The sequence below is a fragment of the Erinaceus europaeus genome, chromosome 8, assembly GCF_950295315.1.
Source record: "Erinaceus europaeus chromosome 8, mEriEur2.1, whole genome shotgun sequence".
Lineage (NCBI taxonomy): Eukaryota > Metazoa > Chordata > Mammalia > Eulipotyphla > Erinaceidae > Erinaceus > Erinaceus europaeus.
The window spans coordinates 28919897-28934481 of NC_080169.1; the positions used below are offsets into that span (position 1 = coordinate 28919897).

The 14585-nt window shown below is 38.6% G+C and overlaps 1 protein-coding gene across 5 annotated transcripts in view; it reads left to right on the forward strand.

Annotated features, from left to right (window-relative positions):
• The window catches only part of HYCC1 (hyccin PI4KA lipid kinase complex subunit 1), a 143694-nt gene that overhangs the window by 45500 nt on the left and 83609 nt on the right, over positions 1 to 14585 (forward strand). For all 5 annotated transcript variants that reach the window (XM_060196087.1, XM_060196090.1, XM_060196089.1 and 2 more), the window contains exon 2: positions 8135 to 8213. In XM_060196087.1, coding sequence (XP_060052070.1) covers positions 8163 to 8213 — 51 coding nt within the window. In that variant the 5' untranslated portion in view covers positions 8135 to 8162. The remainder of the gene's footprint in view (positions 1 to 8134; positions 8214 to 14585) is intronic.

Genomic DNA, 14585 nt, shown 5'->3' on the forward strand with positions numbered 1-14585 from the left:
CCCTCCGCAGATGGGGTGCTAAGGGCATGAATTGGGATCCTTAAGCATGTCCTTGCATTTAGTACTATGTGCGCTTAACCCAGTGTACCGCCACTCAGCCCTTGCCCTTACATGCTTCTCAGAGTAGGAGTGATATTGGGTATTAACAACAGACACATGGATTTTTTGAAGTGACCAAGATCCATTATTGGAAGATGTTTCAGATTATATACCACATTGTTCTTTTCCTTCCTCTTTTTTAAATGTTGTGTCAGGGAGTAAACTCAAGGCTTGAGCATGGGTAACACATGGCTGAGAAACCTCTTCCTATTTATTTATTTATGGAGTGAGGGGAAATGGTAGAGAGGAGAGATACTTCAGCATTACTTCAACATCTTTGGTGCTTCCCCAGTGCCATCTGTGGTGCTTGCTTATGACATTGGGACTCAAATCCTAGGTTTCATTCATGGCAAGGTGCATGCTATATTGGGTGAATTGTTTCCTACCTGTACTAAGTTATTCTGTATCTAGTAAAATTGCTTTGCTTTTAAAACCCAGAACTTGGTGTACTAATTTTCATTTCAGATCTGTGAACCTCTGTACACACACACACACACACACACACACACATAAACACACTAGCTAATATCTTTCTACAGATTTGCAAATAAAGATCTTAGAGTAATCTTGCAGTTAAACATTATGCTTATGTTAAACACTAATTAGTCATTAAAAGAGTGCAGATTGGGACCAAAGTGAGTAATAACCACAATCATTACAACAGCTAGAATGGAAACTAGTGCTGAATTCTGGCAAGGATGTGAGAAACTGAATCACTTATACACTTTTTTGGGGGGGGAAGGTAAATGGTACATCTCAAAATAATATTGACAATACTACCAGTAAAATTGCTAATACCTAAAAAATAATTTAACAATTTCTTTAAAATCTAATGATATAACCATATATGGTAAACAGGCAATCATATTCCTGGATATTTATGTCAGAGAAATATAAAATTTATGCTTAGATACAAACTTGTATAAGAACATTCACAACAGCTATAATAGCCAAAAAGAAGATATAGCTAAAATGCCTATTCACCTTCAGTTAGTAGTGATTGGGTAAACAAAGCACTATATTCATACATTGGAATATTATTCTGTGATAGGAAATAATAAATTATTGGTACATTAAAATTTGATGGATCTCAAGGATATTAATACTAAGTGAAAAAAATAAAACCATTTCAAAAGATCATATTTTATTCAATTTTAATTTTTTTATTTGTTACTGGATAGAGAGAAATTGAGAGCAGTGGGGGAGATAGTGAGGGAAAGCGACAGAGACATACCTGCAGCCCTGCTTCACCATTCATGAAGCTTTCCCCCTGAAGGTGGGGGCCAGGAGGAACCCAGGTACTTGTGCGTTGTAGTATGTGCACTCAGCCAGGTGTGCCACCCTCTGGCTCCTCTAAACTGTTTTTCATACTACCTGAAACATTTTATTTTCCCTTTAGTTGTGCGTAAGAGTAACCGCAGTTATTGGTTTATTTTTATTTTTAAATTTATTTTCTGTTTTATTGCCCTTGTTGTTTATTGTCGTCATTGCTGTTGAACTTCTCTGTTCCAGTCTCTTGGAAACAGAGTTGGCAGTCAGCTGAGGTAAAGAACAAACACCTCATCACAGACCCCTGCAAGCGTCAACCCGGCTTTGACCTAGCACGTTATGATTGGGCCCTCCTCAATCGCTATCCAACAGGCCATGGCCGGTGCGCCGCTATGTTCCATCGCTGGGGAGCCAGAGACGACCCGAACTGCCCCTGTGGCTACAGACAGACTATGACCCACATAGTCGACGACTGCCACCTCTCCAGATTCAAAGGAGGTCTCGAAACTTTACATCAGGTTCAACCTGACGCTGTTGACTGGCTACGGAAGAAGGGCAAACGCTAGAAGAAGAATTGCTGTTGTTATTGCTGTCATTGTTGTTGGATAGGACAGAGAGAAGCAGAGAGAGGAGGGGAAGACAGAGAGGGGGAGAGAAAGACAGACACCTGCAAATCTGCTTCACCATCTGTGAAGCGACTCCCTTACAGGTGGGGAGCCGGGAGCTGGAACGGGCATCCTGATGCTGGTCCTCATGCTTTCCACCGCTGACTCCCATAGTAACCTCAGTTTTGCAATCACAGTCAAAAGAATCGTTTTTCCTTTGACTTTGTTTTCTCCCTTTTTTTTTTCCTACCCTCAAGACCATTTTGGGGTTTAGGTGGTGACACAATCTGTTGAGCACACATGTTACTACACACAAGGACCAGGGTTCCGCCCCCAGCCCCCACCTGCAGGGGAATAGCTTTGACAGTGGTGAAGCACTCCATTTCTCTCTGTCTCTGTCCTATAAATAAATAAACAAGGTTTTAAAAATACTATTTACCCCCATGGTATGGTTATGACACCCTTGAAAACTGGACTTGTAATTCTTTCCATTAAGTTACATCTCTGCCCTTGCTGCTGGAACTACAGTGGCTTGGTTACTATAGCTTTGTGTGAACATTTGAAATTAGCGTGTGTGAGTCCTCTCTAGTTTCAATTTTTTTCCTGATTGTTTGGATTATTGGGGTTCCTTCCAATTCCATATGAATCATAGGATCAGATTGACAGTTTTTACAAAAATGCAACTATTTTTGTTGTTTGAAAAATTCTAGGACTCACATGCACACCTTCACTTTCCCTTCTTAGTTTTTTTCCCTCAGTTAGAGACAGAGATAACAAAGTGTGCTCTAACCAATGCCACTCTCATATGATGCTGGGACTTAAACTTGGGCTATTACTGTGGCAAAGCACATGCTCCATCCAGTGAGTTTCTTGTCTTCCTTTTAAAAATGTTTTCTTTTTACTTTCATTTTGTATTGAAGTATAATTAACATATAACATTAACTTCATTTGTACAATATAATGTTTTGATATTTGTATCTACTGAGAAAAGATCACCATACTATCTAGTTAAATTGTTATCAGAGCTCTTTTTATTTTCCCTTTCCCACTAAGGTTATTGTTAGGGCTCCACTAGCCCTGGTGGCCCGCCTTTCTTTCTTTCTTTCTTTCCTTCTTTCTTTCTTTCTTTCTTTCTTTCTTTCTTTCTTTCTTTCTTTCTCTCTTTCTTTCTTCCTTCCTTCCTTCCTTCCTTCCTTTCTCTCTCTCTTTCTTCCTTCCTTCTTTCTTTTATTTTGTTTTCTTTCTTCCTCTCTTTCTCTCTCTCTTTCCTCCTTCCTTCCTTTCTTTCTTTCTTTCTTTCTTTCTTTCTTTCTTTCTTTCTTTCTTTCTCTCCACCAGGGTAATCACTGGGGCTCAGCGCCTACACCAAGAATCCACTACTTCTGGTGGCCATTTTTTTTTCTCTTTTAAGTACAAAGAGAAATTGAGAGGGAAGGGGAAGATAGAGGAGAGAGAGAGATACCTGCAGCACTTGTTTCAATGCTCTTGAAGCATTTCCCCCACATGTTGCTGCTGTTATTCCTCCTCCTCCTCCTTCTCCTCCTCCTTTTATACAGATGAAAGATAGAGATAGAGAGGAGGAGAGAGAAAGAAAGAATGAAAGTTACCTGCAGCACTATTCCACTGCTCATGAAGCTTTACCCCCTGCAGATGGGAAGTGGGTGCTTGACCCTGGGTCCATTCTCATAGTAGTGTCTGGGTGAGCCACTACTCAGTCCCCCTGTCTTCTTAATAACTTGTCCTTTCTTTGAAGATAATTAAATTTAAAAATCTACACCTCTTTACTTTGGAATTAGCTTTCAAATTGTTATTTCAGAATGGAGTCAAGAAATTTGAGCATTTTGAAAACTTGTTTAATCAGAGTCAAGAAATTTGAGCATTTTGAAAACTTGTTTAATCAGACTTGGGGTATAGATCAACCTGCTAATGCCCATGTCCAGTGGAGAAGCAATTGCAGAAGCCAGATCTTCCACTTCATGGTAGCATTTGGAACCTGGTGGCTGAAGAAGAGTTAATATATAAAGCCGAAAAAATTATTGACTAATTATGAACCTAAAGTCTGGAATAGTACAAATGAAGATTTGGGGGTCTCTTGTTTTGTAGATAGCTAGTAGGCCTATTTTAGCTATATTCCAAAGGGCTCGGGACTATACTAGTTTTTTCTTCTTTTTCCGTAGCCTGACATCCAGTATGCAGGTAGACCCAAGTTACTGTCTGGGGAGATGATGTCATGGCTGGAAAAAGGACCAGAAAGCTGGATCAGGGAAGAGAGTAGCTCCCAGGTATGGGAAAAGGTGTATGAATATTGTTGACTGTAAGCCCCATCAATTTGATCTGGGGCCTATATTCAGCTTAGAAGCCCATGTGACCTCTGCATCCCTGTAGATCTGAGCTCATATTCTGTGGTCATGAGTAGGAATGTTCCAAGCTGCCCCAATTGGAGGACCTATCTTCCTCAGGTGGATGGTAGAGTATGTTATCCAACTTCCCTTCAGAGGATGGAACACTCTTTACCATTGTTGATTCACATTGAGGACAAGGTCCTATGGGGGCCGGCCCACAAAGGGATCTATTGTGTTGTACCTGAGGGGGAAGACTGGTAACAATGGAGAGAGGGATCTACTAGAGGTCTAGGTCCATCATGTCTGTTTGGGAATCTCAGGTCTCCCCGACTAGGGTCCCAGCTGCTGGGGTGGCCTGACAGTGACTAGAGAGTCATTGTATGCCTTTATTCTCTTGCCTTTATTCAGATTTTGTAGTCCTCACTTTGATAAGTTTAACTGTGGAGAGAGTGAGGGAAGTGTAATAGGATGTAGGTGAGGAGGGTATCTAAGTCTAAATAGGAACTTTATGGTGTCTTTTTAGGTTTTTCTACTTGCTTGCTTCATTTATTGACTCACTGAAGACTATCATGCACTTCTGCTTTAATATGTATATTTTGCCCTAATCTATGGATACATGTGTACATCTGCCCTATGTCATGGGACCTGGTCTATATCTAGATTTTAGGGCTTTGTTAGGAAGTGAACCACCCAAAATGGGATTTGAGAAGCCTATGAGAAAGGAAAGTAATGAGGCTGAAGGGTTGACATTCCACAGGTGATACGTGTTGCATCGATTAAGTTGGGATCAGCAGACACACTATCATTTGGTATGAATTGAGAGAAGCATGCTGGAAAGTGAGCCCCACCCTAGAGGTTCTCATACTGGGGTAAATAGGGCCTTATAGAGGAAGCTGGAGGTTCCTGCTGTCTTAGGGTTTAAGAAGGCAATAGATAGTTATTGCTATAATCAAATCATTGGCAATTGGGTTAACTTTGAAGATCCCATTGTTAGGATTTGCTGTATCATACAGGACATCACAATAATTTATGTCCTTTGACATTGTTTATATATCGCTGTGCCTTATAAAGTAACACCACTGGTTGCTTCTTTTCTCCCTGGTCTAAGCTTTTAGGAGAGTCAACATGTCAAAGAACAAGTCATTATTAGAAATGTATTAACAATTTGAGGCCACTGTTAAAATTCAGTCTGATTACATGTTTGAAGTCATAAGTGCTTATATTGCAGGAACATTAACTCAGCCTGTGGTCTGTGCATTAAAAGGTCTGAGACAGGGAGTTGGGCGGTAGCACAGCGGGTTAAGCGCAGGTGGCACAAAGCATAAGGACTGGCTTAAGGATCCCGGTTCGAGCCACTGGCTCCCCACCTGCAGGGGAGTTGCTTCACAGGCATTGAAGCAGGTCTGCAGATATCTATCTTTCTCTCCCCCTCTCTGTCTTCCCCTCCTCTCTCCGTTTCTCTCTGTCCTATCCAACAACGATGACATCAATAATAACTACAACAATAAAAAGGACAATAAAAGGGAATAAATAAATAAATATAAAAAAAGGTTTGAGACATTCAATCAGTTTTCCCCATCTCATATTAATTAAATAGTGAGTTATGAGACTACAAGTTAATAACAGTGTACATCAACACCATTCCCACCACCAAAGGACTGTTTGGGTCCCTCACCCCCACACCCCACCCAGTGAAGCTGAACATCTACTCTCACCCTCCACCCAGAGATTTTTTACTTTGATGCCCTAAACCAAACTCAGTCAGAGCTTGCTTTGAGTTTCCCTTTGTGTTCTTCTTTCTCAGCTATTTCTGAGTGGGGTCATCCCATACTCATCTTTGTCTTTCTGACTTATTTCACTTAACATAATTCCTTCTAGTTCCATTCAAGATAGGTCAGAGAAAGTGGGTTCATTGTTCTTAATAGCTGTGTATTATTGCATTGTGTAAATATACCACCTTTCTCAGCCATTCATCCATTGTTGGGCAGCTGGTTTGCTTCTAGGTTTTAGCTATTACAAATTGTGCTGCTATGAACATAGGTGTATGCATATCTTTTTGGTTGGGTGTTATGATGTCCTTGGGGTGTATCCATAGGAGAGGAAGGTCCAAGTTTAGCCTTATGAGGGACCTCCAGACTGCTCTCCACAGAGGTTGGACAAATTTACATTCCCACCAGTAGTGGGTTCCTCTGTCCCCACAGCCTCTCCAGCATTTGTTGTTGCTGTCCTTTTTGATGTATGCCATTCTCACAGGGGTGAGGTGGTATCTCAGTGTTGTCTTTATTTGCATTTCTCTGACAATCAGTGACCTGGAGTAATTTTTCATGTGTTTGTTAGCCTTTTGGATCTCTTCTGTAGTGAATGTTCTATTTATATCCTCTGCCCATTTTTGGATGGGGTCATTTGCTTTTTTGTTGCTAAGTTTGCTGAGCTCTTAGTATATTTTGGTTACTGGTCTCTTATTTGATGTATGGAATGTGAAGATCTTCTCCCATTCTGTGAGGGGTCTCTTTGTTTGTGTGATGGTTTCTTTGGCTGTGCAGAAGCTTTTCAATTTGATGTAGTCCCATTGATTTGTTTCTGCTTTAGTCTTCCTTGCAGTTGGGTTTGTTTCATCAAAGATGCCCTTGAAGTTTAGGTAGGAAAGTGTTCCACCAATGTCTTCCTCTAAGTATTTGATTGTTTCTGGTCTTACGTCCAGGTCCTTGATCCATTTGGAGTTGATTTTTGTTTCTGGTGAGATAAAGTGGTTCAGTTTCATTCTTCTGCATGTTTCAACCCAGTTTCCCCAACACCATTTATTGAAGAGAACCTCTTTTCTCCATTTAATACTTTAACCCCCCCCTTTATAAAGATTAGCTGTCCATAGGTATGGGGTGACATAGTACTTTTTTTATACTACATTTTACTTCGTATACATTTTTGTCAAGAAAAAACTTTGCTTTTCTTAGACTTTTTAAAATTTATGCATACTTAAGTAAATACTAATATTCTGAATAACTTGTTGTATATAAGTATTGCTTGCATATTGTTGTTTACTTTTTAAAGGTTTTTTAAAATATTTATTTATTTTTGTTGCCCTTTTTTATTGTTGTGGTTATTACTGTTGTTACTGATGTTGTCATTGTTAGACAGGGCAGAGAGACATGGAGAGAGGAGGGGAAGACCGAGAGGGGGAGAGAAAGACAGACACCTGCAGACCTTCTTCACCACCTGTGAAGCTACTCCCCTGTAGGTGGGGTGCTGGGGGCTTGAACCATGATCCTTACACTGGCCCTTGTGCTTTGCACCACCTGCACTTAACCCACTGTGCTACCACCCAGCTCCCTGTTGTTTACTTTTATTTTATGTATATTAATCTTTCACAGAACTTAGTTATTTTCCCAGCTACTTGAAAAAAGGTGAACTATTAAAGAAATCTAACTACTTTAATGTTTTCAGTAAGTTATTATTATAGAAATGTTTAAAGTTAATTTTGGATGCTTGCCTTATATTTATATTTTTTACAGTTTTAAAATATTTTCTGTAATTTTCTTAAGATGCATGATCTATTGAGATTATTTTAGTTGAAAGTAGGTAAAATGTCCAGTGTGTTTTACAACTGGCATTCCTGAAACCTGAATAGAAATTATAAAGCTAATTTCACCTTGTTACATTTATACTTGTGTCAAAATCTTGCTTTTTAACATGAGTTTGTGTATATTGTGTTTCAAATGAATTCAGTAATTGAGAAGTAATTAAATTTTGTAAGATTAGCTCTACCCATAGTACATATAAAGGAAATGTATTAAAAGTTTTGATATTTTTGTTAATTTTCAGGTTGAAGGTTTAGAACAGATGTGGAAAGATGTTCACTTCAGAGAAAGGAATTGTGGAAGAATGGTTGTCAGAGTTTAAGGTAATGCTATTTAATATATATATATTCCATAGATTTTTTTTTTCTGCACTTTGAGTTCTAGAGCACTTTAAAACATATTACTTATTCCATAGCAGGCATAATGTCTGGCTTATAAGGATTAGGTCCTTTTTTTTTTTTTTTTTTTTTTTTTTTTTTTTTTTTTTTTTTAGTTTTTGTTTATAAAATGGAAACACTAACAAGACCATAGAACAAGAGGGGTATAGATCTACACAATTCCCACCACCAGAACTCCATATCCCATCCCCTCCCCCTGATAGTTTTCCTATTCTTTAACCCTCTGGAACATGGACCCAGTGTCATTATGGGGTACAGAAAGTGGAAGGTCTGGCTTCTGCTATTGCTTCCCCGCTGAACATGGGCATTGGTGGGTGGATCCATACTCCCAGCCTGTCTCTCTCTTTCCATAGTGGGGCAGGGCTCTGGAGAAGTGGGGCTCCAGGACACATGGTGGGTCATCTGCCCAGGGAAGTCTGGTTGGTATCATGGTAGCATTTGGAACCTGGTGGCTGAAAGAAGAGTTAAGATAGAAAGCAGAGCAAATTGTTGACTAATTATGAACCTAAAGGCAAGAATATTGCAGATAGACATTTGGAGTCTCCATTTTGGAAAAAGCTAGTAGGTCTATTTTAGTTATATTCCAAGGGGCCCATGACCTAACCAGTTGTTCCCTGCACCTGATATCTAATATGCAGGTGACCTAAGCTGTTGTCTGGGGGATGGTATCATAGTTGGAAAAATGACCAGAAAGCTGGATCAGGGAAGAGAGTAGCTCCCAAATATGGGAAAAGTATGTAAATATTGTTAACTGTAAACTCCATCGATCTGATCTGGGGCCCCTGTTCAGCACAGGGGCCTATGTAAACTCTGTATCCCTGTAGGTCTGAGCTTACATTCCGTGGTCATGGCTAGGAACATTCCAGGCTGTGCCAATTTCAGGACCCATCTTCCTTGGGTGATAGGTAGAGTATGTTGTCCAACCTCCCTTCAGAAAATGGAACATTCCCTACCATTGTTGATTCACATTGAAGGCCAGGTCCAATAGGGGCCCACAGAGGGGCCCATTATGTTGTTCCTGATGCAGATGACCAGTAACAGTGGAGAGAGGGAATCTGTTAGAGGTCTAGGCCCTGTGGGAATCCCAGTACTCCCTGGCTAGGGCCCCAGGTGATGGGGTGGCCTGGTAGTGACTAAGAAGCTATCATTAAAGTATGCCAGTCTATTGCCCTTATTCAGATTTTGTAGTCCTTACTTTGTTTGGCAAGGCTAGCTTTGGAGTAATTGAAAGATGTGCAATAGAAGATAGGTGAGGAGGGTATCTAGGTCTAAGTAGAAACTATTTCATTAGGTACTTTTTGGTGTCTTTTTAGGTACTTTATGGTGTCTTTTCTGCTTGATTGCTACATTTATTGACTCACTGCAAACTACTGTACACTTTTGCTTTAAGGTATATATTTCCCCCCGACTTCTGGATATATGTACCTAAGGACCATCTCATGGACCCTGGCCTATACTTAGGTTTTGAGGTTTGTTAAGAAGTGTACCACCTGAAACGAATTTAAGGAGTCCTATGTGGCAGGAAAGGTCTCACCAGAGTAATGAAGCTGGTGGGTTCACATTCCATGCCTGACATCTCTGGATACAGTCCAAAGTGAAACACGCCGACCTAGTACTGGTTGCATTGATTAGGTTGGTATGAGCAGGTGCAGGAGGTCCCACATTTAACCCCTGGCATGACATGTGCTAGAGTGATGTGATGTTTCCATATTTATCCTTTTTTCTCATTAATAAATATATACATAAATCCTTTTTTTTAAAGTTGCCACCAGGGTTATCACTGGGGCTCAGTACTGGCACTATGAATCTACTGCTCCCAGTGGTCATTCCCCCCCCCATTTTATTTGGTAAGACAGAGAGAACTTGAGAGGGGAGGGAAAGATAGAGCACTGCAGACTTGAAGGTGTAGATCAAGGGCTTTAACCAGGTCCTTGTGCTTGGTGATGTGTGCAGAACCACTCAGCCCCCCAAAAATAAATCTTTAAAAATAAAAAGGTTTTTAAAATAATAAAACATTTAAATATATAGATATACATATGTATATGACTATTATAGCAGTAATGCATAGGGTATGTATGTGAGCGGTCCCAGATTTAATTCCTGGCACCACTAATAGCTAAAGCTGAAGAGTGTTAAGGTCAAAAGTAAATAAATAAGTGAAAATAAAAGAAAAACCCCACTGAAAATAGATATAGATTATAACCTTTACTTAGTTGACAAACAAAATAAAGCCTATCAACCAATGCCCATGTCCAGTGGAGAAGCAATTGCAGAAGCCAGACCTTCCACCTTCTATACCCCATAAAGAATTTTGGTCCATACTTCTAGAGGAGTAAATGTTACTGGGAGATGACCTGAAGGCTCTGAACTCCAGTTACATCAGGAGTTAGAGTGGGGAGGGGGAAGAATCTACCTGTGAAAGCTAATAAATTAGAAAACTATTACCTTGACATTAATAAAAGTAGATTTATCTACAAATTAAAAAAAAAAACCAAAAACCACAGAGTGGAGCTACTGATTAAAAAAACAAAAAAGAGACATCTAACCTGCCTACTTGTTACTGAGCTTTTTATTGTGAAAAAAGGTTTTCTTATATATTCTGAATACAAAAAACTGAAGAAGAAGAAGAAGAAGAAGAAGAAGAAGAAGAAGAAGAACAACAACAACAACAACAAGGCCTGTTTTCTTGTCTCATGAACTGTTTTTGTGACAGCCAAAACTGTGTTCCTTTAACCACTAAACACTTTCTCCTTGTCTTCTGGGTCTTATTGTTATACATTATTATGTTGGCTTTGTAATCATGAACTATAGGAATGAAGGATTTGGTTTGCAACTATCATTTTGATTTTGTCCAGTCTAATCAATGCAAAACTTCAATGACAAAGACAGCCCATTAACTTATTTTAGTGAGGGAGACTATAAAACATGTTCCATGGGGGCATCTTACCAAACAAAGGAAAAGATAAAATTAGAAAATTTGAAAGAAGGGTGGATTTTAGATGGAATTTAAATGAAGTTGTTCTCCCTCTGCGCTCCACCCTCAAATATCACTGAAAAACAGAATGAAACAGAAAAACAATAAACACCGTAGGCAGATCACTTTTGTCCATACTACCTAGCAGATGAGACTCTCTGAAACTATTAAAGAGCTCCTGGAACCAAGAAACCAGTAGCAAGGAGTACACCATGTGCCCTTTTTCCTAAATATCATCTACCATTAAAATAAATTAGAATGTGAAAAGTATTTTATTAATTATATATTATCTGGGTAGTGATATTTAAATAAGATTTTATGAATTTAATTTAAGGGTAAATTTAGGAACTTTTCCATTGAGAGGCAGTGAAATTATGGACCTTGTGAAATAAAAGTAACAATCTAATTTTCCCCTATTCTCACAATATTTTACAAATTTAACCCACTTTCTAATAAAGTCAACATGGCAAATTGTTTTAAATTATTTTTTAACCAGCTAAGGGAAGATATTTCCTTTCCCTTGATGAATTTGGTAGGCATTTCTAAAAATTATTTTGAGTATTCTGATTTGTATTAATACATGATGAACTCAGCTGACTTTGTTTCATTATGTTTTAAATAGAGAGATTGAAGCTATAACTATGGTACTAAGAAAGCCAAGGTCATCATGACTGAATAAAGATGTATAAAGTACTTTGGACTAAATGATACTTTTCATCTAGTCATAATACTTACGTTCAGTAGTTTTATGGTATTGAACAAATCACATAACCGTTTTGAGTCTTGGTGCGTTCCTCAGAAAAACTGAAATAGCTAGTCTATAAAGATTATTTATTTTTACATTATTCTGTGGTTCAGTCTGAACTCCCAGTTTTATTTAGTTTTGCTTTGTTTAATTTACAGTTTCTCATCTCCCTGTGATAGGTGTCTGCAGATTGAACTTCTGTAGCTTCTCTCAGCAGCTTCAAATACATGCACACACACAACTTACTCTGTGCAAACCTTTTTTTTCTTTTGGAAGAATTGTTAGTTTTTCTGTCTTATTAGATTGGGGCATTATTATTGAAGATTTTGTGAATAGTTCTGCCTCTGTTTCAAAGATTTGTAAACTATCTTTCAGACTGCATTATGTTTTTCTTAGTAGTATGTCTAAATTTATATTTATTTATTTATTTATTTATTTTGACCAGGCACTGCTCAACTCTGGCTTATGGTCATGTGCGGGATTGAACCTGGTACTTCAGAGTCTTACACATGAGAGTCTTTATATAACCATTATGTTACCCACCCCCACCCTAGGTTTATCTGTCAGATTTCCTAACTGCTAATTTTTTTATTTTCTGGGAGATACTGAATCTCAATATGTGACTCAAAAAATCCAATCTTAAGTGTAATGTTGAACAAAGTTGTTTATTTATTGGTTTCCACCCATCTGTCCATCGTTATTAATTCTTTTCCACCCAACCCATTATCACCTCCTTACATTTTTAAAAAACCATCTGCTGGATGATACTTTAGTATGGAGCATCTGTCTTTTCAATTTTTGCCAAGACAGATTTCCCATTACTATTTCTTCTTCCTTCTCCAATTCTGTCTTCTGAAAAGTGAGAGAGCTTAGCTAGTGTTTAAGATGGCCAGTGCCTTTGAAATAGTACAATTCAAGAAGATTTAACTGCTGTAAGGTTCTTAATTTAAAGCTTGGATTTTTCAAAGTGCTATTCTTATTTATTTATTTATTTTCCCTTTTGTTGCCCTTGTCTTTTTGTTGTTGTTGCTATGGTATTACTGTTGTTATTGATGTCGTTGTTAGATAGGACAGAGAGAACTGGAGAGAGGAAGGGAAGACAAAGGGGGATGAAATAGACACCTGCAGACCTGCTTCACCGCCTGTTAAGCGACCCCCCTGTGGGTGGTGAGTCGGAGGCTTAAACCGGGATCCTTAAGCCTGTCCTTGCACTTCGTGCCACGTGCACTTAATCCACTGCGCTACTTCCCAACTCCCCAAAGTGCTATTCTTAAACATGGCACTTATATCTTTTCTTCTGTGGACAAAAGTAACATTTTCCGCATTCACAAAATGGCAGAATTGTGACAGAATCTAATAGTTCACTGCACTGATTTTGTTTTGTTTGTTTTTTTTCTTGTTTGGCAGTAGTAGTAGTTGTAGCCTTGGCCCCCATTGTAGTTTCTAGAGGCTGTCTTTTAAAAAGAAATCTGTCCTTTGTCTTTGTTTCACAATTTTTTTTTTTACTTTACAAAAGTTAATTAGTGCATAAACTGGAATTTTTAATAATATTTTAAATGTTTTATTTTTAACCTAGTGTATGTGATATTATAGTAGTCTTTCTATTCAAAAATAATTTTTTAAAATATTTATTCCCTTTTGTTACCATTGTTGTTTTATTGTTGTAGTTATTATTATTGTTGTTATTGATGTCATCATTGGATAGGACAGAGAGAAATGGAGAGAGGAGAGGAAGACAGAGAGGGAGAGAGAAAGATAGACACCTGCAGACTTGCTTCATTGCTTGTGAAGCGACTCCCCTGTAGGTGGGGACCCGGGGGCTCCAAACTGGATCCTTAAGCAGGTCCTTGCACTTTGCACCACGTGTACTTAACCCGTTGCGCTACCGCCTGACGACCCTCAAAAATAAGTTTTAAGTTTATGACTAAACACACCTATAATAGTTTTACATGTGTGATTTAGGTCCATTTCCACTTGAGGGAGTAGAAATTGGCTGTTTATTTGACTGTTAGACCCATTACATAAATTCCCCAGTATTAGGTTACTCTTGACCAAATAAATAATGGGGATGGAATGTTCCCTGGAGATCTTTTGTTACATGCTTTTGAAATATTGAAGAATGTCCTAATCTCTTCTTTATGTAAGCAGTTTCAGTAAAACTTACCCCCTTCCAGTGGTGGGGCATTCTGGGTAGTTTACATTTACTTACTGCCCTGGTAAACAAAATACTCTTTAGAATTAAAAGAAGAAGGAGAAGAACCTGTTTCTTAATATAACATAACATGAAATGTGACCTGTTTTGAATGAATATGCTGAAATGTAAACAGTGACAGCCATTGGTTTCTTATTCTATTTTATAAGTTCCTTCAGCAGAAACTTGACTATGAGACCTTGTGCTGTGAATGGAGAGATGAGACAGTTCTTCTTACAAGAATCTCACAGCAATACAAAAATGAGCCAGTTATCTTAAATATTAAAATGTTCTGGAACTCCACCTCTCCAGAACCCTGCCCACTAGGGAAAGAGCGAGACAGGCTGGCAGTATTGATCCACCCATGTTCAGCGGAGAAGCAATTAC